General features: G+C 34.3%; 2 protein-coding genes across 8 annotated transcripts; both read left to right on the top strand.

The window, feature by feature from the left end:
• The first annotated feature begins 545 nt into the window (after positions 1 to 545).
• Positions 546 to 8,403, top strand: LOC120090981 (DNA topoisomerase 1 beta-like). 4 transcript variants are annotated; one of them, XM_039048728.1, is made up of 16 exons: positions 548 to 772; positions 1,198 to 2,425; positions 2,600 to 2,794; positions 3,472 to 3,552; positions 4,305 to 4,364; positions 4,546 to 4,640; positions 4,804 to 4,960; positions 5,049 to 5,174; positions 5,278 to 5,358; positions 5,457 to 5,547; positions 5,682 to 5,815; positions 7,138 to 7,206; positions 7,286 to 7,375; positions 7,477 to 7,580; positions 7,660 to 7,828; positions 7,944 to 8,403. In XM_039048728.1, the coding sequence occupies exons 2-16, from the start codon at positions 1,277 to 1,279 to the stop codon at positions 8,010 to 8,012; spliced, it is 2,670 nt and encodes an 889-aa protein (XP_038904656.1). In that variant the 5' UTR covers positions 548 to 772; positions 1,198 to 1,276; the 3' UTR covers positions 8,013 to 8,403. The 4 variants fall into 4 exon arrangements, 3 of the variants coding, with proteins under 3 accessions (XP_038904656.1, XP_038904657.1, XP_038904658.1); XM_039048729.1 differs by having other exon boundaries at positions 1,270 to 2,425; XR_005485626.1 differs by lacking the exons at positions 7,286 to 7,375; positions 7,477 to 7,580; positions 7,660 to 7,828; positions 7,944 to 8,403 and adding an exon at positions 6,832 to 7,014 and having other exon boundaries at positions 546 to 772; positions 7,138 to 7,208.
• Positions 8,404 to 9,479: 1,076 nt separating this feature from the next.
• LOC120089823 (syntaxin-52-like) lies at positions 9,480 to 12,876 on the top strand. Of its 4 annotated transcripts, none has more exons than XM_039047224.1 (6): positions 9,480 to 9,635; positions 10,406 to 10,624; positions 11,438 to 11,643; positions 11,730 to 11,830; positions 11,928 to 11,972; positions 12,661 to 12,876. In XM_039047224.1, the coding sequence occupies exons 2-6, from the start codon at positions 10,410 to 10,412 to the stop codon at positions 12,790 to 12,792; spliced, it is 699 nt and encodes a 232-aa protein (XP_038903152.1). In that variant the 5' UTR covers positions 9,480 to 9,635; positions 10,406 to 10,409; the 3' UTR covers positions 12,793 to 12,876. The 4 variants fall into 4 exon arrangements, with proteins under 4 accessions (XP_038903152.1, XP_038903153.1, XP_038903154.1 ...); XM_039047225.1 differs by lacking the exon at positions 9,480 to 9,635 and adding an exon at positions 9,645 to 9,734; XM_039047226.1 differs by lacking the exon at positions 9,480 to 9,635 and adding an exon at positions 9,651 to 9,731.
• The last annotated feature ends 6,775 nt before the right edge of the window (positions 12,877 to 19,651 follow it).

Genomic DNA, 19,651 nt, shown 5'->3' on the forward strand with positions numbered 1-19,651 from the left:
CTAGTGTGAGATAAAATAAAATAAAATAAATGAAATAAATAAAAGATTTAATAATAATATAATATGGGGATTTTTAAAAATAGAAAAATAAGAGAAACTATTTATACAAAATAACAAAATTTAATTTTATTTAATAGAGTTCGATAAAAGTCTATCAATGTCTTGCAATGATAAAATTTGATAAAATCTATTACTAATAGACGATGATAGAAGTCTATCAATATTTATTAGTGATAGAAACTTATAGAAGTCTACTACTGATAGGCGCTAATAGATAGACACTCAGAGAAGTGTTTTTTTTTTACTATATCTATAAATAGTTTGACATTTTTTCTATGTGAAATTTTTTCATATAAATAATACAAATCATATGTACGTATGTAACAAGTACCAAGAGGTCCATGGTTCAAATCCCTTATTTGTATTTAAAAAAATAAAAAAAATTAACAAAAAAAAAGGGAGAAAATTGATTTAGTTTAGATGAAGAAGAAAGAAGGTGTAGAAAATAAAATAGGAAGATGAAATTGCATAAAAAGAACCACAAATCTGTTGGGTGGAAGACCCTCTTTGCTTTCTTTTTTGGTTTTTATTTTTCTGTGCAAACAAATAAACCATCTCCTTCTCCTTTTCCGATTCACGACAAACATTTTTTTAGGTTTCCTTCGACCTCTCCCTCGCACTCGCTCTCTCTCCCTCTCTCTCTTCAATTGCTTCCATTAACAAGCGACTGAGGTTGCTCCGAACCTCACACCGGCCACCCTCTTCACCTCAGGTACTCTCTCTAACTCTTGTTCTTAAGCTTCAGATTTCCCCCAATCTCACTCTGCTTCAGCTCAATGAACCGTGTAGTTCGATTCCCTTTTGCTTCTCTTCTTGCATTCGAAACCTACCCTTGTAATTTCGGCCCTTTCTGAAGTGATTTAGTTGCTTTTTTATTCAATTTTTGTAGTCTGTAATTCTCTGCTTGCTTGGATTAGCTTATCTAATGTTCTAGGTTTAACTTTGCTTTCTTAGAGGCTCTTTTCAATGATTTAGTTTAAGTAATGAACACCCTTTGGTTAGATTTCTGAGACCGAAGTATTTACCCTTTTGCCCTGTACTTTTTATAAATTCTCCAATGAATGGGGTATTTTCCAACGAACGTTTTGAGTGTAATTGTTAGGTTAAGTGTTTACGCAAAGGGTATTATTGGTGCAGAAACTGAACTTGTCTGTCTTCTTCATCTTCCAAGAGACTGATGTAAAATAATTTCTGGTTCTCTGTACATAGCTGCGCAATGGCTGTTGAGACTTTTGGAAAAGCTCCAATGTTTGATGACGATGACGATGAGGACAACATGCCGATAGTTTTTAAAAGGAGTAGTGCATCTAGGCAAAATCAGTTAGATTCGGAAATTAAGCATTCACAATCTCAGAGATTGAATAAGTTATCGGGGAGGCAGGGTTCTGATATATGTTCAACCAATGGCCAAAGCTCTAATAATCAAAAAAGGATGACTTCATTGCCGAAGACATCACCCATGAGATCCGAAATAGGAAGTCAGAAAGCATCCAAGTCTCCTATCCGGGAACCACCTGTTAAACCACTAGGCACATCTTTAAAAGTTTCAGATTCTATGGATAGCCGGTCGAAACCTTTGGTAAACACTGCTGTGAAAAAGGAGAATGTTTCTATAATTCTTACTCAAGAGAATAGTGACTCTGAAGACGATAAACCATTGAGTATTAGATTAAAAGGGAACTCCAGCCAGCCTAATAAAGGTCTTGTACCAACCGTACCAAAGAACAAAGTAAAAAAATCATCAGGAGATTCTGATGATGAAATTCCTTTGTCATCAAAATTTCAAATGAAATCTGGTTCAGGGGTGTTGGGTAGTAAACAACATGGTTTCGATGAGAAGAAACCATTGGTTCCAAGAGTACATCAGAATGGTTCGACCTCAAGGGATAAGCTGCAAAAGCCTGCTGTTCTTTCCAGCAAGAGACCTCTTCCTAATGCAGATTCCCATACCCCTTCCCAAATTTCAACAAAAAAGCCAAAGCTTTCAGATTCATCTACTCCTTTGAGTAGCAAGCTAGTATCATTGAAAGCAAAACAAGAAGTAGATGACGAGGACGACGATATTCCTATATCACAGAGAATGAAGAAGATGTCTGCACCAGTGAATAAGTCATCAAGCTCTAAGCAAACAGTATCAAAAGTTGTTTCTTCATCAATCAAGAAAACATTCAAAAAGTCCAAAAAGCCAGTCAAGAAATCTAAATATGTTAAGTCCACAAAGTTGCTGCCTAGTGCCGGTGATGGACAGAAAAAATGGACCACCTTGGTTCACAATGGTGTCATTTTCCCACCTCCATACCAGACTCACGGGGTGAAGATACTTTATAAAGGGAAGCCTGTTGATTTGACTCCGGAACAAGAGGAGGTACCCCTCCACTTGACGTGTTGCATGCACAACATGTTTCTTCCATTTTCTTTATTATTATTATTATTATTATTATCATCATAATATATTTGTATGTAATTTATGTCATACACAGTTCATCTTTACCATCGCATTGTGGTAAATATGGTTGATATGAAAATTTGTTGTTATCAGGTTGCAACTATGTTTGCTGTGATGAAGGATACAGAATATATGCTAAAACCAAAATTCAAAGAAAATTTCTGGAATGACTGGCGCAAATTACTTGGGAAAAACCATGTCATTCAAAATTTGGATGATTGTGATTTCACCCCAATATATGACTGGTATCAGAAGGAAAAGGAGAAGAAGAAACAGATGACTACAGAAGTAAGTCCATGATGTTTCAATCTTCCTAGTTGTTTATTATATCTTTTCATCTTTACAAGTTTAATGGAAACATAGTTCCAAATTTTGGCATCTTTCTTGGGTCTCGATCTACTTTTTCATTATCAAATCCTAAGAAGTAATAAGGATGTTTTCAGTGAAAAGGAATGTCTGGTTTCATTTCTAAATGTTACAAACTTCTTTTTTGATGGTTTATTCTTAGGTTTCCCAAAAATCCATAATTTGTTTTTTTGTTCATATATTTTTCTAGAGGTTTTACTTTAAGTTCAATTTTTAGGTTTTCTTTTCATGCCTTGGTTATATGGGTATGTTGCCAAGGTGTATTTCAAGGTGCTTTTGCTCCATTTCTCAATGTGAGCTATTCGTTTTTGATACAAGGAAATATGAACTATTTATCATTCAAGATGCTTTATTTTTGGCGGCCACTAAATGTCTAACCATAATAGTTACTTCTACTCGATACTCGATTTCAAGTTAATTTGTTTTGTTTTTTTTTTTTTTTTTCTAATTAAGGGTGAATTTGATGTATATTGTTGAACTAGTCATCTTTAATTGATTAATCTGCAACCTTGTATGAAGCCAACTATGAGCTTCAGGCCCTTTTCAGGCATTCAATTTCATTAATTCTGGTTTCACATCTCTGGAATTTGCTTGTCCAGGAGAAGAAAGCTCTAAAGGAGGAGAAACTGAAACAAGAGGAGAAGTACATGTGGGCTATTCTTGATGGTGTTAAGGAGAAGGTTATTCTCATTTACCTTTTTCTACTTGCTCTTTGGAAGAATATAGTCTTGAGCATATTCTTTATTTACTTTGATTACCTTCCCTTGCAATGATTGTCCAGTGTAGTCAATGTTAGAGCACTCACTGAATGAATGTTGCTCAACTAGGGATACTGTAATAGACTTGTTGCATTCTACGGTAATCACTAATCAGCAGTTGGCCACAACTTAAGGTCATACAGTCTTTTCTTTTTTGGTTAATTTCACATGCCATTCATGGTCATAGGAGTATTGAAATCAACCATCGAACCATGCAATTGAACACACTAGGGGATTATTTATTTATTTGTTCGTTTTAAATTTCAAGTAGTTTGTTTTGAAGTGAGAGAAATCGTTTTATGTTTGCTGTATTCAAAACCAAACGAGAAAATTGGGCAGTTCTAGTGTCAAGAAAGTTGTCATAGTTTTGAAAATTCAAAAGCTTGGTGATATTCTACTTGGATGCAAGCAATAAGAGTATTTTCACAGTAAGTACCAGCTTAGAGGGGTGTTGACTGGTGGTAATGCTTGATTAATTACACTGCAGATCGTCATATGATAGATACTTGTTTACACTTGTCTGCTTCATACTAAATTACTAAGTTCATGCGCTAGTTGCTATTGCTACTATGTACTTTATAAGTTCATCTTAGCAATCGGTTTCTGCAATCTTATCCATTGAATCATTCCGGTAGAGCATTTACACAGTTTTTTGTTCTTAATATGGATCTCAGGTTGGAAACTTTAGAGTTGAACCGCCTGGACTGTTCCGAGGCCGTGGAGAACATCCAAAGGTACCATATTTAGGATTTAGTAAGTTACATATTTACTAGCATTTATGACACAAATCGGGTAATTCTTCAAGGTACTCCTTGGAGAGATGAGTATATGTTTTGGTATTTGGATGTCCATAGTTTACCCTTATTTGGAGATTTGTTACTTTATTCAGCTTTTAAAGTTTGGTTTTCTTTTCAGATGGGGAAATTGAAAAGGCGCATTCACCCCAGTGACATTACAATTAATATTGGAAAAGGTGCTCCAATCCCTGAGTGTCCTATACCTGGTGAAAGGTTTGATTCTTCTTTACACCACCATAAATAAGTTGCATTAGAAATATTGCAAAATAAGGGGCTATGTGCGTCTAAAAATTCATGAGATACATACCTAAACTGTTTCAGAATTTCTCAGTTTTATCATTTTCAATTTTTCATTAAATACTGGGTTCTTTGACAGGTGGAAGGAAGTGAGACATGACAATACGGTGACATGGTTGGCTTTCTGGAATGATCCAATAAATCAAAAAGAATTCAAGTATGTGTTTCTGGCTGCTAGTAGTTCACTGAAAGGCCAGAGTGACAAAGAGAAATACGAGAAAGCAAGGATGCTCAAGGTGTGCCATTCATTATAATTTTACAATTCTTTGTTGAAGTTGTAGTATGGAATCATCATGTCTGTTGAACCATTGCTGTTTTGTGTAGGACTACATAAAAAACATAAGGAATGCATATACAAAGGATTTTACAAGCAAAGACTCTACACGAAGGCAAATTGCAGTTGCTACTTATCTCATTGATAAACTGGCTCTTAGGGCTGGGAATGAGAAAGTAATGTCATCTTAGCCTATTTATGTTTCCCATGCATGCCATATTTTATATTTTCCACCATTTTGATCTGGAAGAGTTAAAATGTTGTTGATCCCTGCTGCAGGATGACGATGAAGCTGATACAGTTGGCTGCTGTACACTGAAAGTAGAGAATGTTAAAGTGGTACCTCCGAATCTTCTGGAGGTAAATATCTTTAAGCTTATTGAAATAGGAGCTTGAAAGTTGAGAGATGTCTTGTTTTTAATGCCCACAAGAGATGACGGCTTGATTCTTTATTTCAGTTCAACTTCCTCGGTAAAGATTCAATCAAGTATGAAAATACTGTTGAGGTTGAGCTCCCTGTTTTCAAAGCAATCACACAATTCCAAAGTGGTGAGCTTGTTTATCTGTTTGTTCGTTTATTTTTTTCTTTATCCTTTTTTTTATATAAATAATTTTATTTAAATACAACGATGCGTCAGTGTCTTGACTGAGGCTGTAGAGTATCATGTTTTTACCTGCTTCAGGAAAAAGTGGAACCGATGATCTGTTCGACAAGTTGGATACGAGTAAATTGAATGCGCATCTGAAGGATCTCATGCCTGGCCTCACTGCAAAAGTGTTCCGTACATATAATGCTTCAATCACACTTGATGACATGGTAAAATATATTTGGAGCATCAGTTTTTCATCTACCCTTAATTTGTTGCAGGGAACTGATTGTGAGTTCAAAATTTGTTGTAATCTACGAGAGTAAACAACGTTATCCTTTTCAAAATAACTCTAGCAGGATGTTTGATTCTTAGACATGGGTCTACAGAGTGCGGTTTCACAATCCCATTCCTTGTAATCCAAATATGAGATTACCCTAATCTTGTTCCCAGGCTTTCCATCCTAGCAAATCAAAATAATCTTATTCTCATGTACCAAATACTACTTTCACTTTATCCCTCTACCATCCAAACTCAGATAATTTGGCGTAGGGCTAAACGGAGATAATTTAGGCCCCATTTGGTAACCATTTTGTTTTTTGTTTTTGTTTTTGAAAATTAAGCCCTATAAACATTACTTCCACCTCCCAATTTCTTTCTTTATTATCTACTTTTCACTCTGGTTTAAAAAACCAAGTCAAATTTTGAGAACTAAAAAAAGTAGCTTTCAAAAGGATGTTTTTGTTTTTGAAATTTGGCTAAGAATTAAACCATTATACTCAAGAAAGATGCAAATCATGGTAAGAAATGTGGATAATATAAGCTTAATTTTCAATAACAAAAACAAAAAAACCAAATGATTACCAATCGGGTCATAGCTTTACTCTTTTGGATTGGGATCCCTTTCTGCAATTGGGTGTGTGGTTGTTTTTATTTATTTATTTATTTTTGTATACCTTTGTATATCCTTTCATCATCCTCAATGTTTTAAAAAAAAGAACTCTGATATCCTTGTTTTATAACTCGTAAGTCTCAACTCTCAAGCTTCCTATTCCGATGACTGCAACCAAATGCCCCTGAAGTTCTATGGACTATTGCAATTGGGATCATTTGGTTTTCCTTAAATCTTTTCCATCACAAACTTTTAAGCATTCATCTACTTCATCATAGGTTAGGTTCTGACAGTGGAAAGTCATTTGTGTTTTATATCTTGCTCTCACGAACCATTTATTTGATACTTCTACAGCATAATGATGATGTCAAAGTTGTCCATGAGGCATCAAATTTTAGATGTTTGCTCTCCTAGGTGGTAAAATCATTGTCCTGATCGAAGTTTTTATAAACACACTCCATTGGATGAAGAAGGGCATTTTAATGGTTGACTTGCATGGAATTTTAACGGATGGGGACTTGGGTCTAGTTGATCTAGGTTAAGTTCATAGAAATCATTCTGCTTATTATTCGAGTCAATCTGTTTACTTTTGTGATTTTCCTTTTTTCTCCTTTTATTTAATTTAGATTTTTAATAAGATTATGACGTTATCCATGACAGTTGAATAGAGGAACCAAAGATGGAGACGTTGTAGAAAAGATTGCCACATACCAGCATGCAAACAAGGAGGTAAATTCGCTCCTCTTTAGGGTTTTACTAGTCTAATTTCATGCCATTTGACATTGGCCAATTTTTCTATGAACTACAGGTTGCAATTATTTGTAATCACCAGCGGACTGTTTCAAAATCACATGGGGCGCAAATGACGAGATTGAATGAAAAGATCTCTGAGCTCAGGGTAATAACCATATTTTTCTCATGGTCCATCTTGGTTAAATAATGCTGCCAGTTCACTTTGTAGCTCTAGTGCATTTAGTCTATCCATCATTTGTTATGCAGGACATTGTGAAAGAGCTTAAAATTGATTTAGATAGAGCAAAGAAAGGGAAGCCCCCTTTAAAAGATGCTGATGGAAAGCGAAAGAGGAACTTGACCCCGGAAGCGTAAACTTCCTCATTTACTTGAAAAAGCCACATTAACATCTTCATTTGTAGTGTTTAACTTTAAGAACTCATATTTCAGGTTAGAGAAGAAGATATCCCAAACGAATGCAAAGATTGAGAAGATAGAGCGAGATATGAAGACTAAAGAGGATTTGAAAACTGTAGCATTGGGCACGTCAAAGATCAACTACCTTGATCCTCGGATCACAGTCGCATGGTGTAAGCGTCATGAAGTCCCTATCGAAAAGGTAAGTACCATTTTGTTGCATTCATGATGCACCTAGCAAGACATTTTGAATCAAACTGTTTATATCTCCTTTTTTTTATGGATTTTAAAGATCACTTTATAACATACTCCTACAGATATTCAACAAGTCTCTTCTAGCAAAGTTTGCTTGGGCAATGGACGTCGATCCCGACTTCAGATTCTGATTGTTGTTTATATTCCTGGCGGTCTCAAACCCTAAATCATCATCCTTCGCCCCCGGCTCAACCTCGAAAGAAAATAAGAAAAAATGAAGAAGAGATGGAGTAGGAAAAATTGAACTGTACTATTTTGCATTACATTCAATTTTTTCTTTTTAATCCTTTAGTTTGCAGAGGAAAGTCCCATGATGTATGTTTATCTATCTAATTATATTTGGGGTAAAATGGCTCATTTCTGACACTCCCCATTCCCCATTCCCCTTCCCCTTATTCCCCCCTCCCCCCACCCACAAAGCTGTGTTATGAAAACATTTGATTATTCAAAGCTTTCAAACAGCCCTTATACTAATTGTTGAACATTTTAACACCTTTATAAATTTGATGATTATACGCTGCCTTTGCTCAAACTCACTGTCTATCTGTTGCACCCTTTGACTTGGTTTGTATTAACTGATGAGTTAGTGGATGAATATGTTAATCCAATTTCTCCAAATTCAAAGGCTAAAGTGCACATTTGAAAATGTAGAATCAAACAACCCTATCAATGAAAATTCAAGGTCGAACTAAAAAAAGTAATTTGTTCTTAAAAAACAATAGAGATAAATATATTAAGAAATTTGTATATATCATAATGGGGCCTTTTAAAATATAAAAAATATTTAAAAATATTTACATTCTATAGCAAATTACAAAATAATTTTTGAATATTTTACTATAATTTGTAAATATTTTTAAAATTTTTTTATTTATAAGAATTTCCCTATCATCAATTCTCTAGACATATAAGTATATGAAATAGCACAGTTTTTTCACATTTCACAAATGGTATTTTTTTTTTTTTTGGACCAATTGTTTTACTGGATCCTAGCGGTGCATCTAATGGCAATAGTTAATTATGGCTATTTGTGAAAGATGAAAAATTTTGAAGTCTAATTCTAACGATTACTCTTAAAAATGTCAAGACGGTTTAATCTACAAAAATTGAATTTTATTTTAATAGATTTATTATTTTCTAAAATGTCAAATATATGAAAGATTTATTAAATACAAAATTGAAAATTCAAAAATCTATCAAAGTTTCAAATAGGAACCTATGTTAGACTTTTTGGACATAGTTCCAACTTAGATTAAAGACCTTTTGATCCTTAGTACGTACAGATGTATGATAAGATAAATTTGTAGTATAATATTTCTTTTAAAATCATTTTTACTAAAATATAATGAGAATACTCTTTGACGGTCATCATATAAAAATGTTGACGTGTGGACGAGAATTAAAAACTGTAAAGATGTCGAAATCAAATTAGATTTTAGAAACGTGTATTCCCTTTTCTTCCACAAACCACCACGGCCGTCCAATTGGAGATAATATTAAATATAATTTTTTTATTAAATATTTTATTAAAAAAATGAAAATAAAGCATATAACTAATCCATAATCCACGGAAAACTACAAAGGGAAACGACGTAGTTTTAATGGCTTTTCCCCCTTGCTTTTAAGGGTTTTAATGAAAATAAAGAATAATGGTGACAACGTCAACGAAGGGAATTTGACTTCCGCTCCGGCCATGGTCAATACGACGTTGATCCAATTCAACTCACCTTGGACTTCAATTCCTCCTCCCATAGGTAAATTCCCTGTTCTTTTAGATTTTTGCTTCCTTTCGCCTTCGATTCTGCCTCGATTTTGGACGATCTGCCCTACATTGCATCGGATTATTGTTGGTTATTCCCTTTTTACGCACCCTTATGTTTCCGATATATCAAATTGGGTTTTTCTGAGCAGATTGTAGTTTATTTTTATTGATTCTTGTTGGGTTTTATTTCTTTTGGTGAGATGAATGGGAGAAGTAGAATTGTTCATCTGGTTTCGTGATATGTTTAGTTGTTGTCAATTTTCCTAGTGTTTTCTTCCCATTTTTTTTTTTTAAATTTGTGGTAGATGGTTGTTATAATTTGGAATAATTTTCTTTTGAGTTTATCAATACCGTGCGGTGAACAGATCACACCTTAGCAAGTTGAGCTATACTCGTGTTGATATTATGAATTTTGAATATTTGATTAAGTCATTTGGAAACTTTTAATTCAATCACCGTTAACTTGTAAGTAATAAAGAGTTGGAAGGGAATGAGTTTAAATCAAGGTGGTCACCTGAAAAGATATCATAAGATGTAGTAGAGGTTGAAGGCATGTAAGGTCGCTTTGATACTCTAATATAAAGAAAAAATCTACCAAAAACCCTTTTAGGTGCCTTTTTTTTTAAAATAATTTTTTTATAATTTTTTATTTTTTTATATGAGATCATAGTTTATACCTTGAATATTGATTTTTGGAGTATTTTTTAGTGTAATGGAGATTAGAGTTCAGTTTACTGATATTAGTGCTTCTCTGCTTGTCAGGTTGATGGCACCTTCTGATTTATGGATAAAGGAATATAATGAAGCCTCTAAGCTTGGTGATGATATTAATGGCATGATTTCTGAAAGGAGTTCCTTTCCTGCAACTGGACCAGAATCCCAACGTCATGCTTCCGCCATTCGGAGGAAGATCACAATTTTGGGGACTAAAGTTGATGGCTTACAGTCCCTTTTGTTGAAACTTCCTGTAAAGCATCCCCTGTATGTCATAACTTAGATTGAATTTAGGAATATCCTTACTTGCATAATGCTAGGCTTATGGTAGAGCATTTTGGTTTGGTTTCTGTTTCTGTCTTGCATATACTCACATTGAATTAAAACCCGAGAATAATTATTCATCTAAATTCTAACCTTGTGATTTAGATGAGTTTCTGTGTTCTAGAGGAATGAATAATTGAGAAAGATATATGTACTGATTAATTTCAGTGCTAGTTCTTAGTTGTGAGTAGTTCATTATTGGACAAAATTCATTTTTGGTTTTGAGGTATGAGCTCAATGTCTATCCCTGAGAAGGCTTCAAACCAAAACATTGGTTTTGAGATTTGGAAGATAGCTATACGTGACTCAAAATAACATGACATCTTTGACGGGCAAACTTAAATGATGTGGTGGCTTTTATTTATATTTATATTCATATTCTTTTAATAGTTTTAGTTCATGCGGATTTCTTTCTCTCTTCTCCTTCTCCATTTCCAGTGAGTGCCCATTGCCTACATCCCAGTTGCCTCCACACCAAATGCCATCACTCTCCCTCCTCTTCACTACTGAACCATAATATGAGAGTTACGGAGGGAAAGGGAGTAAGACAGTGGAGTTCTTTCCAGAAATGTCCTCTGACTTCGATCCTTGCACCAACAAAGACACTAGAACTATTTTTCAAATTTCAAGGACCAAATAAACACAAAGCTCAAAATTCTGGGACCAAAATTGTATTGTATTCTCTGAATTATTATATAATTTTGAACCACTAATTCTAATTCATAAGTCCAAGTTTTCATTTCTTGTGGTATGCAGTTCTGAAAAGGAGATAAATCGACGTAAAGACATGCTTGCTCAGATGAGATCAAAAGTAAAGCAGATGGCCTCAACGTTGAACATGTCAAACTTTGCTAACCGGGACAGTTTGCTTGGTCCAGATATGAAATCGGCAGATGTAATGAGCAAGACAGCTGGACTAGACAATCAAGGACTTGTTGGTTTTCAAAGACAAATCATGAAGGGCAAGTTTGTGTGGCAACTCTCCTTTCACTATTATTATGTATTACTGTATCCCTTTTGGGTCTTCTCTAATATGATTTTGAAACAGAGCAAGATGAAGGTCTTGAAAAGCTGGAGGAGACTATTATAAGTACAAAACATATTGCATTAGCAGTTAACGAAGAACTCAATCTTCATACTTGCCTTATTGTATGATTTTTTGTTCGCTTTATGCATTCTGTAATAGTTCATTCTGTGTCATCTATATTTGGTTATACATGTCATCTAATTGTACTTTTCTCTACAGGATGACTTGGACCAACATGTCGATGTTACAGACTCTCGATTAGCGGTAAAATCCTTATCTACTATTCATTGTTGGCTATAGATATCTTTAGGATGTAGAGGTAACTCATCACTCGTTGAAGTTAGATGTGGCAATATTCGTGTTAGTGATGCCTCTTTTACAATAATGACAAGGAAAATTAATTAATTGATCTGGGGCTGCATAGAACATGAAACGACTGTTATAAAAAATATTCAACTGAAGAAACATGATAGTTATTTGTGTTTGAAGATTTTGTGATATTGAAAGATAAAGGTAACCAAACTATAAGATAAATCAAGTGTTCGAGGTATTTGGATCTCCCTCTATTTATAACCTAATACTATAACTACCTCCCTAATTAATCACTAATATGCCCTTAAAATACTAATAACGTTCCTTCCATCTTGGCCTCAAGAAGCTAATATCTTGTAAGGATTCAGGGCTGTCAACTCCATATTTTCATGATACGATATTATCTAACTTTATAAGCTCCTTACATGGTTTTATTTTAAGATCTTACCCAAAAGACTTCATACCAACTATTGTATGTATGTATATATATATCAAGCTTGTTCCCGACCTCTAATGAACGTGAGACTATGTATGATTTCATAACAATCTTCCCATTAAATAAAAGAAGAATAAGCATTAAATTTCTTCAAATTATTTGTATTATTCTGTGGTTAAATCTTGGTTTTGTTTTTGAGAGCAGAGGGTGCAGAAGAGATTGGGAATATTGAACAAGCAAACAAAAGGGAGCTGCACTTGCTTTGGAATGCTTCTGTCTGTGGTTGGTATTGTGGTTCTCATCGCTGTCATATGGCTGCTCATTCGATACTTGTAAACATTATATAAACATATGGGTATAAGATTTCTCACTTTATGATTAATATAAAATCCCACAATTGTTCAGTTATATTAGCTTGTATTATGCTTCATTTTTGTCCTGTGGAATGGGAATAAATTCGACGAGGGAGAAAAGAAAAACTTGGGCGGTAGTTAGATCTTAAAAGGAATTTATAGATGTTGTAGAATTATTAAAATTTAAGAAAATATGAAAAACTTACGTTCTCAGATTTTTTTTCTTTTTCATTTTTAAAATTTTAAAAATGGCCCTATGAAATTTATTTGTATATAGATTTATGCATATGTACAGTTTTTAAAAGTTGGATATGAAATTTAAAAGTTCTGTAAATTAGAAATTACAAAACAAATAAGGATGCATTACCTACCCCTATACATAATTAGAGAATGGGAATAGAAGACCACAAGACCCACCTGATTAGGTTGCAGGTTTTTTCTTTGAAGTCTACAATGAGAATGTGTGTCCCACGATTTTTAATTACAATCAAATTGCACCTAAAGTAGGAATGAATTTGATTCCATTTCTTGATTATGTGGGTCCAACATTGTACTTTTACAAAATTTCCATTTCTCTATTATCTGTTATCTGCTCCTCGTCACTGTTCTATTCTCCTTCATCCTCTTTACGTCTCCAACAGACTCACTTGGTTTAGGTCATTTCCCTATATTCACATATTTTTTGCACACGTCGTTTGGTACATACATGATGCCATTGCCGTTTGTCAAGTCTTATGCCGTTAGACAAATAGTTTTTAGAAGAGGACAGGGGGAAAAGGAAGCAAGTTTAAGGTTACGGGCTTAGACAAGTAGCTTTTAGAAGAGGATAGGTGGATAGGAGGAAAAGCAAGTTTAAGTTTAGTTTAAGGTTACAAGCAAGTTTAAGGTTCCATTCTAGATCGTGTACTACAATGATCATTCACTCATTTGTATAGACAAGTAGTGAGAACATGACAAGTAGTGATAACATGACACATAGTGATACCGCAAAAACCATGCGAGAGTGCAGGATCATATTAGAACGAGAGCAAGAGTGCATTGAACAAGAAATATTACAATTTTTTTCTGTCAATTACGGCTCTCGTTTGATCTCACAATATGATTTTCTTTTTTTGTAGTTTTTGTACGACTTTATTTAATGTTGATTTCTACCTACGTTTAGGTATGTCCCTTTCATTTTTTTATTTTTTTATTTTTTGTGTAACTAGAATATTGTAGGTTGACATCAACCCAACATGTTGTATAAGATTATGTCTGAATCATCGGATATCTTTATGTTTTTTCTAATATATAAATACGACTCGACTTAGTATTTCAAGGAAGAAAAAAATACAATTTATTATAAGTATATTGGTTGCGATCTTTTGTGAATGTCTGCAATGTGTTGCCATTTGTGTTCATCCACGTATATTTTTTTTTCTTGAAGACCACAACATGATCCAATGTTCACTAAAGCTATGTAACAAATATGTTACCAGCAATCTTTGATTCATAATAACGATGTCAGTTGTGTTAATCAAATAAGGATGGTTAGACGAATATTTTATAAGTTATGTTCTATCCTTAGGGTTCAGTGTTCACAGACAACTAAGAAGGACAAGAAATGTAAATATAGAAGAAATGATAGCGATATTCTCAAGTATTTTAGCACACCATGTGAAAAATTGGGTTATGAGTTTTATCGGAAATGATAGTGCTAAATGCTTCAATGAAGATTTGATGGTGATGTTTGGATGTCAAAAGTCTTTTTGAAAATGCATGGACCAATTTTGGAAAATTTGATGGACCGTTGATGTGAATGGTTGAAGGTACATTCAAAGTATTTGGTACCATATTTTTGGTCATTAATAATTTACAGGCAGGGGCGGAGCTATTAAGGGCCCTCAAATCCTTGTTCTTTTAGATTTTTGCTTCTTTTTCATTTTCGATTCTGCTTCTATTTTGGACGTCAATTTCTGGAATCTATCCGACATTGTTTGGATTGTTGACACGTCTTTCGTTGGTTATTCCCATTTCACGCACCCTTATGTTTCTAATTTATCAAATTGGGTTTCTATTTTGATTGATTCTGGTTGGGTCTTGTTTCTTTTGGTAAGATGAATGAGAGAAGTAGAATTGTTTATCCGCTTTCGCACATTTTAGGTGTGTTTTATATTTGCTACTAACATTAAGCGTGAGGTCAATGACAATTACATATCACTAAGATCGTGCATGGCAATATGAGCATACAACCACAATAAAGGAGCCAATTTAATCAAACAACCGTGTTTATAATCAAAGCAAGAATTCAAGAAACAAATAATTCAAGAAATTCATTCATAATCAACCTCGAATCTCACATTGTTTACATGATTAAGCCCGACAAACCTCCATAATAGCAACAAGAATCTAACCGGCCGTGTTGTCCAACTCCATGGTTCGATAAAAAAAAAATATTAAAATTTTACATGGAATAAAACAAACAAACCAACAAAGAAAACTAGTTAACATTCTCCCAAAACGACCTACTCCAACTTATCCAAAAGTTATAACCTAAAAATGAAAAAGTAGAATCTTAGTAGATGTGATAGCGTCGCGACGCTACGAGAATATTTTGAAGAGCCTCACAATGTCGACTAGGAGCGTTGTAATTCTTGGGTTCTATTTTAGAGCATAATGGAGTGTTGAGATGCTCTTGTCACAAAGTTGTCTTTTCGATCTTTTATGATTCAATTGATTTTTTCGACTTTAGATAAATCGTTTATGCTTGATTTTGACACAAGAGCCTAATCTACCTTCGTGTAGCATCAACCGCTACAGAATAATCATAGAAAGCTCATTAAACATCTAAACTATCTTAACTAAGGTGGAGAAAATAACACATTTCAGGTGTTATCCATGTGTTACCTTCGCATAAATTTTCTAGTATGCATTGATCTCACTCACATCCTTCTTAGAAATTTTTTTTAGATCACCTAATATAGAATTGCTCTAACCCAAGTATCCTTAACTTTTGAGTTTTTATGATTGAACTACTGAAAAAAAGGTGCAACTTGTTGGTATATTTAGTAATGGTCAAATTTTTTTAGTCTTCCTAATCATACTTACATTCTCAAGATCTCTTCCATTTAGATGTATGACATCACAATAGAAGAAAGTAACTTGAGGAATTTTTAGCTATATAAAGACTTATACTCTGAATGTGAGGTTAAAAGTTCAAATATATTTACATATATATTAAATTTTTGGAGTAAACAAAATCATAAAGGTTAAACAATAACAAAACAAGTAAGGACACTTTATTATGTTAAAAGTAATACCATAAAAAATTGTAACTAATGGAATTTCAGGAATTAAGATCTAACCTTTTAGCATTTCTTTAATTGGTTATGAGGTATGGATTGAATATTCTACTTTAATGATGTAATGTGTGTTTTATATATTAGAAAAAAAATATCTATTTTGATTTCTGAGTTTTCAAGAATACGTATATTTGGTTTATAATGTCTCAAATTTTAGTATACGAGTTTTCAGAAATAGATTTAAAAGGTCTTTCTACTAATAAAATTATTAAATTTAAACATAAAATTTAAAAGATAGATGATGTTGCATGATGAGTTGGAAAAATTATAATTATAATTTCTCCCTCTCTTCTCTCTTCGTTTTCTCTTTTTCTACCTCCTCTTCTCTGGCTCGTTCTCTCTCTCCATTCTTGCTAGGTTTAAAAGGTCCCACCAAATTAAATTATTTAATATATTTTATGACAAAAGATTAAATTTTCAAATCACATAAAACAAAATTTTATGTTTGGAAGACGAAGTTCTAAGTCGTTATGATTGCATTTTTTTTCTTAATTGTTTTCCCTTTGAAAAAAAACTTCAAAGATTAGTCATTGTTCATAGAACGAATGGTGCCAACAATATCATAAAATTCCACTATGTAAGTAAGAATGTCACTTTTCATGTATAATGTAATATCATATCTTATTAGAAAACTCCTAGCTCGTAAGAACGTTACGTGTTGCATTTGCTTATTTTTGTTTTTTGTTTTTTATTTTTTGCTTTTTCACTCACAACTTTGTTTAAAATTTTATTATGATGACTGTTGGCAAAATTTGGATGCTAAAATATCACCTAACTACTAACAAGAGCGTAGCTCAATTGACATAGTGTCTATACTATCAACCTTGTGGTCTGAGGTTCGATTCCCTCATCCCACACTTTAATTACAATATCTTTGTAAAAAAAAAAAAAAAATCACCTAATCTTTACATGACACTAATGGTAAATTTAATTAAGAGAAGGGAAGGAAATCGGATTCGAGATTTCCATGAGCAGCGGAAACAAAATAATTCCAAATCGCAATCATAAATGAGCAGAACATTTACAGTCGACTTCAAACAAGCGGTTATACAATTCTTACAGAAATTACAGCATGAAAAACTCAAATGAACAGAGAGCAAACTCTACGCACATTTGAAGATGCGTCTCCACGCTCCGTTGCGCGACCGCTCGAACAATCAGCAACCTCGAACGCTCGATCTACACGACCGCAACACCGCACGAACACTTCGCACTCGTCCGCAACGATCGTCTCGATCACGAACTCCTCAGTAATAGCACGAACGGCCTCCAGAAAACCTCGACGGTGTCCAGTTGAGTCTGATACCACCAACAAGGCGACCTTGGTATTCTCGGTGTGAGAATCCAGAGGGTGGGTTCTGTTTGGACTTAGTATGAAGCAGACGAAGGAGGAAATACCGATCGTGTACACGACTGGACAAATGGGAGATGGCGGAGACCTGTCTCTTATACACATCTAGATGTGTATAAGAGACAGGTTTTTCTCAAATTTTAGCTTGGTCTGTCGCCTATAGACACTACACGATCGTTTACTTAGGGCAAGCGATCGTCTAGCAAAACTATGCGATCGTTTAGTAAATACCGTACGATCGATTAGCTCGTCCAGTCGTTGTTTAGTAAATTCGTATTTACTTAACGACTGCATGAGTTTCTTTTTTCACCGAGAGAGAAATCTCAAAACTTTTTACGAAAACTTCAACGTTTGTAAATCATCTTATTTCAAAATAGGAAAACCACTTTCTTTTTAAACTCACGGTTACTATGAATCCAATAACCACCCACTCATATGGTTATTTAAAAGAAAAAGAATTAATTATCCAATAATTAATATTATTATAAATATAAATGATAATCAACTTATCATACTATATTTATAACCTATAGTTTTAATATTTCATCTCATGAAATATACAAACCATAGTTCTTTTTCTATTCCACGGTACTTAATATAAATCTCATTTACATCAATCCTCCACTAGATGTATCTCATACATCATATCGATTATATCATATATAATTAAAATACCTCTTGTTAATTTGAACATTTCAAATCAACACCAAGAACTGATCCTCAACTGAATCCATTGAGCTACCAAGGGGACCTCATGGACTTATAGCTCGAAGCTCTAACGGTACGTGAATAACTGACTAAACTCTTTAGTCACAGGATCCACCATCCGTTAACTGCCAGACACTCCACTTAAGACCGACAACTGATCTCTCCTTACCACAGATATATTATGTGTCCATCTTAACCAATCAGTAGTGCGACAACCCTTCACAGATCGCTTGTAAGTACAGTTGGGCCAATAACTGTTATGCCCCTGTAGTTACATCCATCTCCTTAAGTACCACTGATCCCTCTAATGAACATAAGTCATAGTCCTATTATGACTGAGTCTTCTCTTCCAAAGAGAATTTGTGGCCACTATGTTCAAGCCCTGGAATCAGTCCTTAAGGGAGCAATCTTTCTACTTATCCCTACTTCGGGAAATGAGTGAATTCCATCTTGTGGATTGAGTTCCCAGCTCTTAGATCAGACAAGTCTCCAAAAAAAGTAGGCATGTTGAGTTGGCAATCTGGCCACTCTCACCCATACTAATCAAAGGATCGCCCTCAAAGGCAGGAGTTCTCAAAACACTCAGGATTGAGGTCGTGTCACCTATGGTCATTTAGGTGAGATGTAAGTCTCTAGTATCAATGGCGTTATATACAGAGTCTAATCATCTCGTGGTCCAGATCTTATACAAACTCTTTGTATAGGATACTCCTGCTGCACGTCTCCACATTAATGGTCAGGATCAATCATCTGTAGTAGTTTACAACACTTGCATACCTCTACAAAGCGACCCATATCCGTAGTGTCACCAGGATCAGGTATCCCACCTTAACCTTTATACTACAAACCTATTTAGGTTATCATTTAAGGCATGATCCACTTGTATATCACATATACATGCTTGAGTTCACATAAGATAATCAAGGAGCTTTGTTTATTGAATATGAGTAAATGCCAAAATTAAATAACACTTATTTTATTCATTAAACAATGTGTATCTTTACAAAACAACGAGACTCTGGGAGAATTAGGACACCAATCCCAACAATCTTCCACTTGTCCTAATGACTCGGGAGAGTAATGTACAATACAATATAAAAATGTACAATATACAATAAATTAGGGCATACCCTAGTATCATCTCCCACTTGCCCTAGACAAGATTCTGCATGTCCCACAGACCCAGACTCTCCAGGTGACCCTTGAACACTTTAGCCGTGAGGGCCTTTGTAAAGGGATCAACAATGTTGTGCTCCGATGCGATCTTCGTGACTATCACATCACCGCGATGCACAATCTTCTTGATCAGGTGATATTTCCGTTCTATATGCTTACCCCGACGATGACTCCGAGACTCCTTTGAATTTGCCACAACCCTGCTGTTATCACAATACAGTGTGATCGACAAATCCATATTTGGAACAACTTCTAAATCTGAAAGG

This window comes from Benincasa hispida, chromosome 11 (assembly GCF_009727055.1).
Source record: "Benincasa hispida cultivar B227 chromosome 11, ASM972705v1, whole genome shotgun sequence".
Lineage (NCBI taxonomy): Eukaryota > Viridiplantae > Streptophyta > Magnoliopsida > Cucurbitales > Cucurbitaceae > Benincasa > Benincasa hispida.

What these genes read in the sequence shown, in the direction of transcription:
- LOC120090981 (XM_039048728.1), top strand. Translation starts at nt 1,277, where the DNA reads ATGGCTGTTGAGACTTTTGGAAAAGCTCCAATGTTTGATGACGATGAC. An exon ending in TTAGGGCTGGGAATGAGAAA is followed by an intron (nt 5,175 to 5,277) that starts GTAATGTCATCT and finishes TCCCTGCTGCAG; the next exon opens with GATGACGATGAAGCTGATAC. An exon ending in TACCTCCGAATCTTCTGGAG is followed by an intron (nt 5,359 to 5,456) that starts GTAAATATCTTT and finishes TCTTTATTTCAG; the next exon opens with TTCAACTTCCTCGGTAAAGA.
- LOC120089823 (XM_039047224.1), top strand. Translation starts at nt 10,410, where the DNA reads ATGGCACCTTCTGATTTATGGATAAAGGAATATAATGAAGCCTCTAAG. An exon ending in CTTCCTGTAAAGCATCCCCT is followed by an intron (nt 10,625 to 11,437) that starts GTATGTCATAAC and finishes TGTGGTATGCAG; the next exon opens with TTCTGAAAAGGAGATAAATC. An exon ending in TCAAAGACAAATCATGAAGG is followed by an intron (nt 11,644 to 11,729) that starts GCAAGTTTGTGT and finishes ATTTTGAAACAG; the next exon opens with AGCAAGATGAAGGTCTTGAA.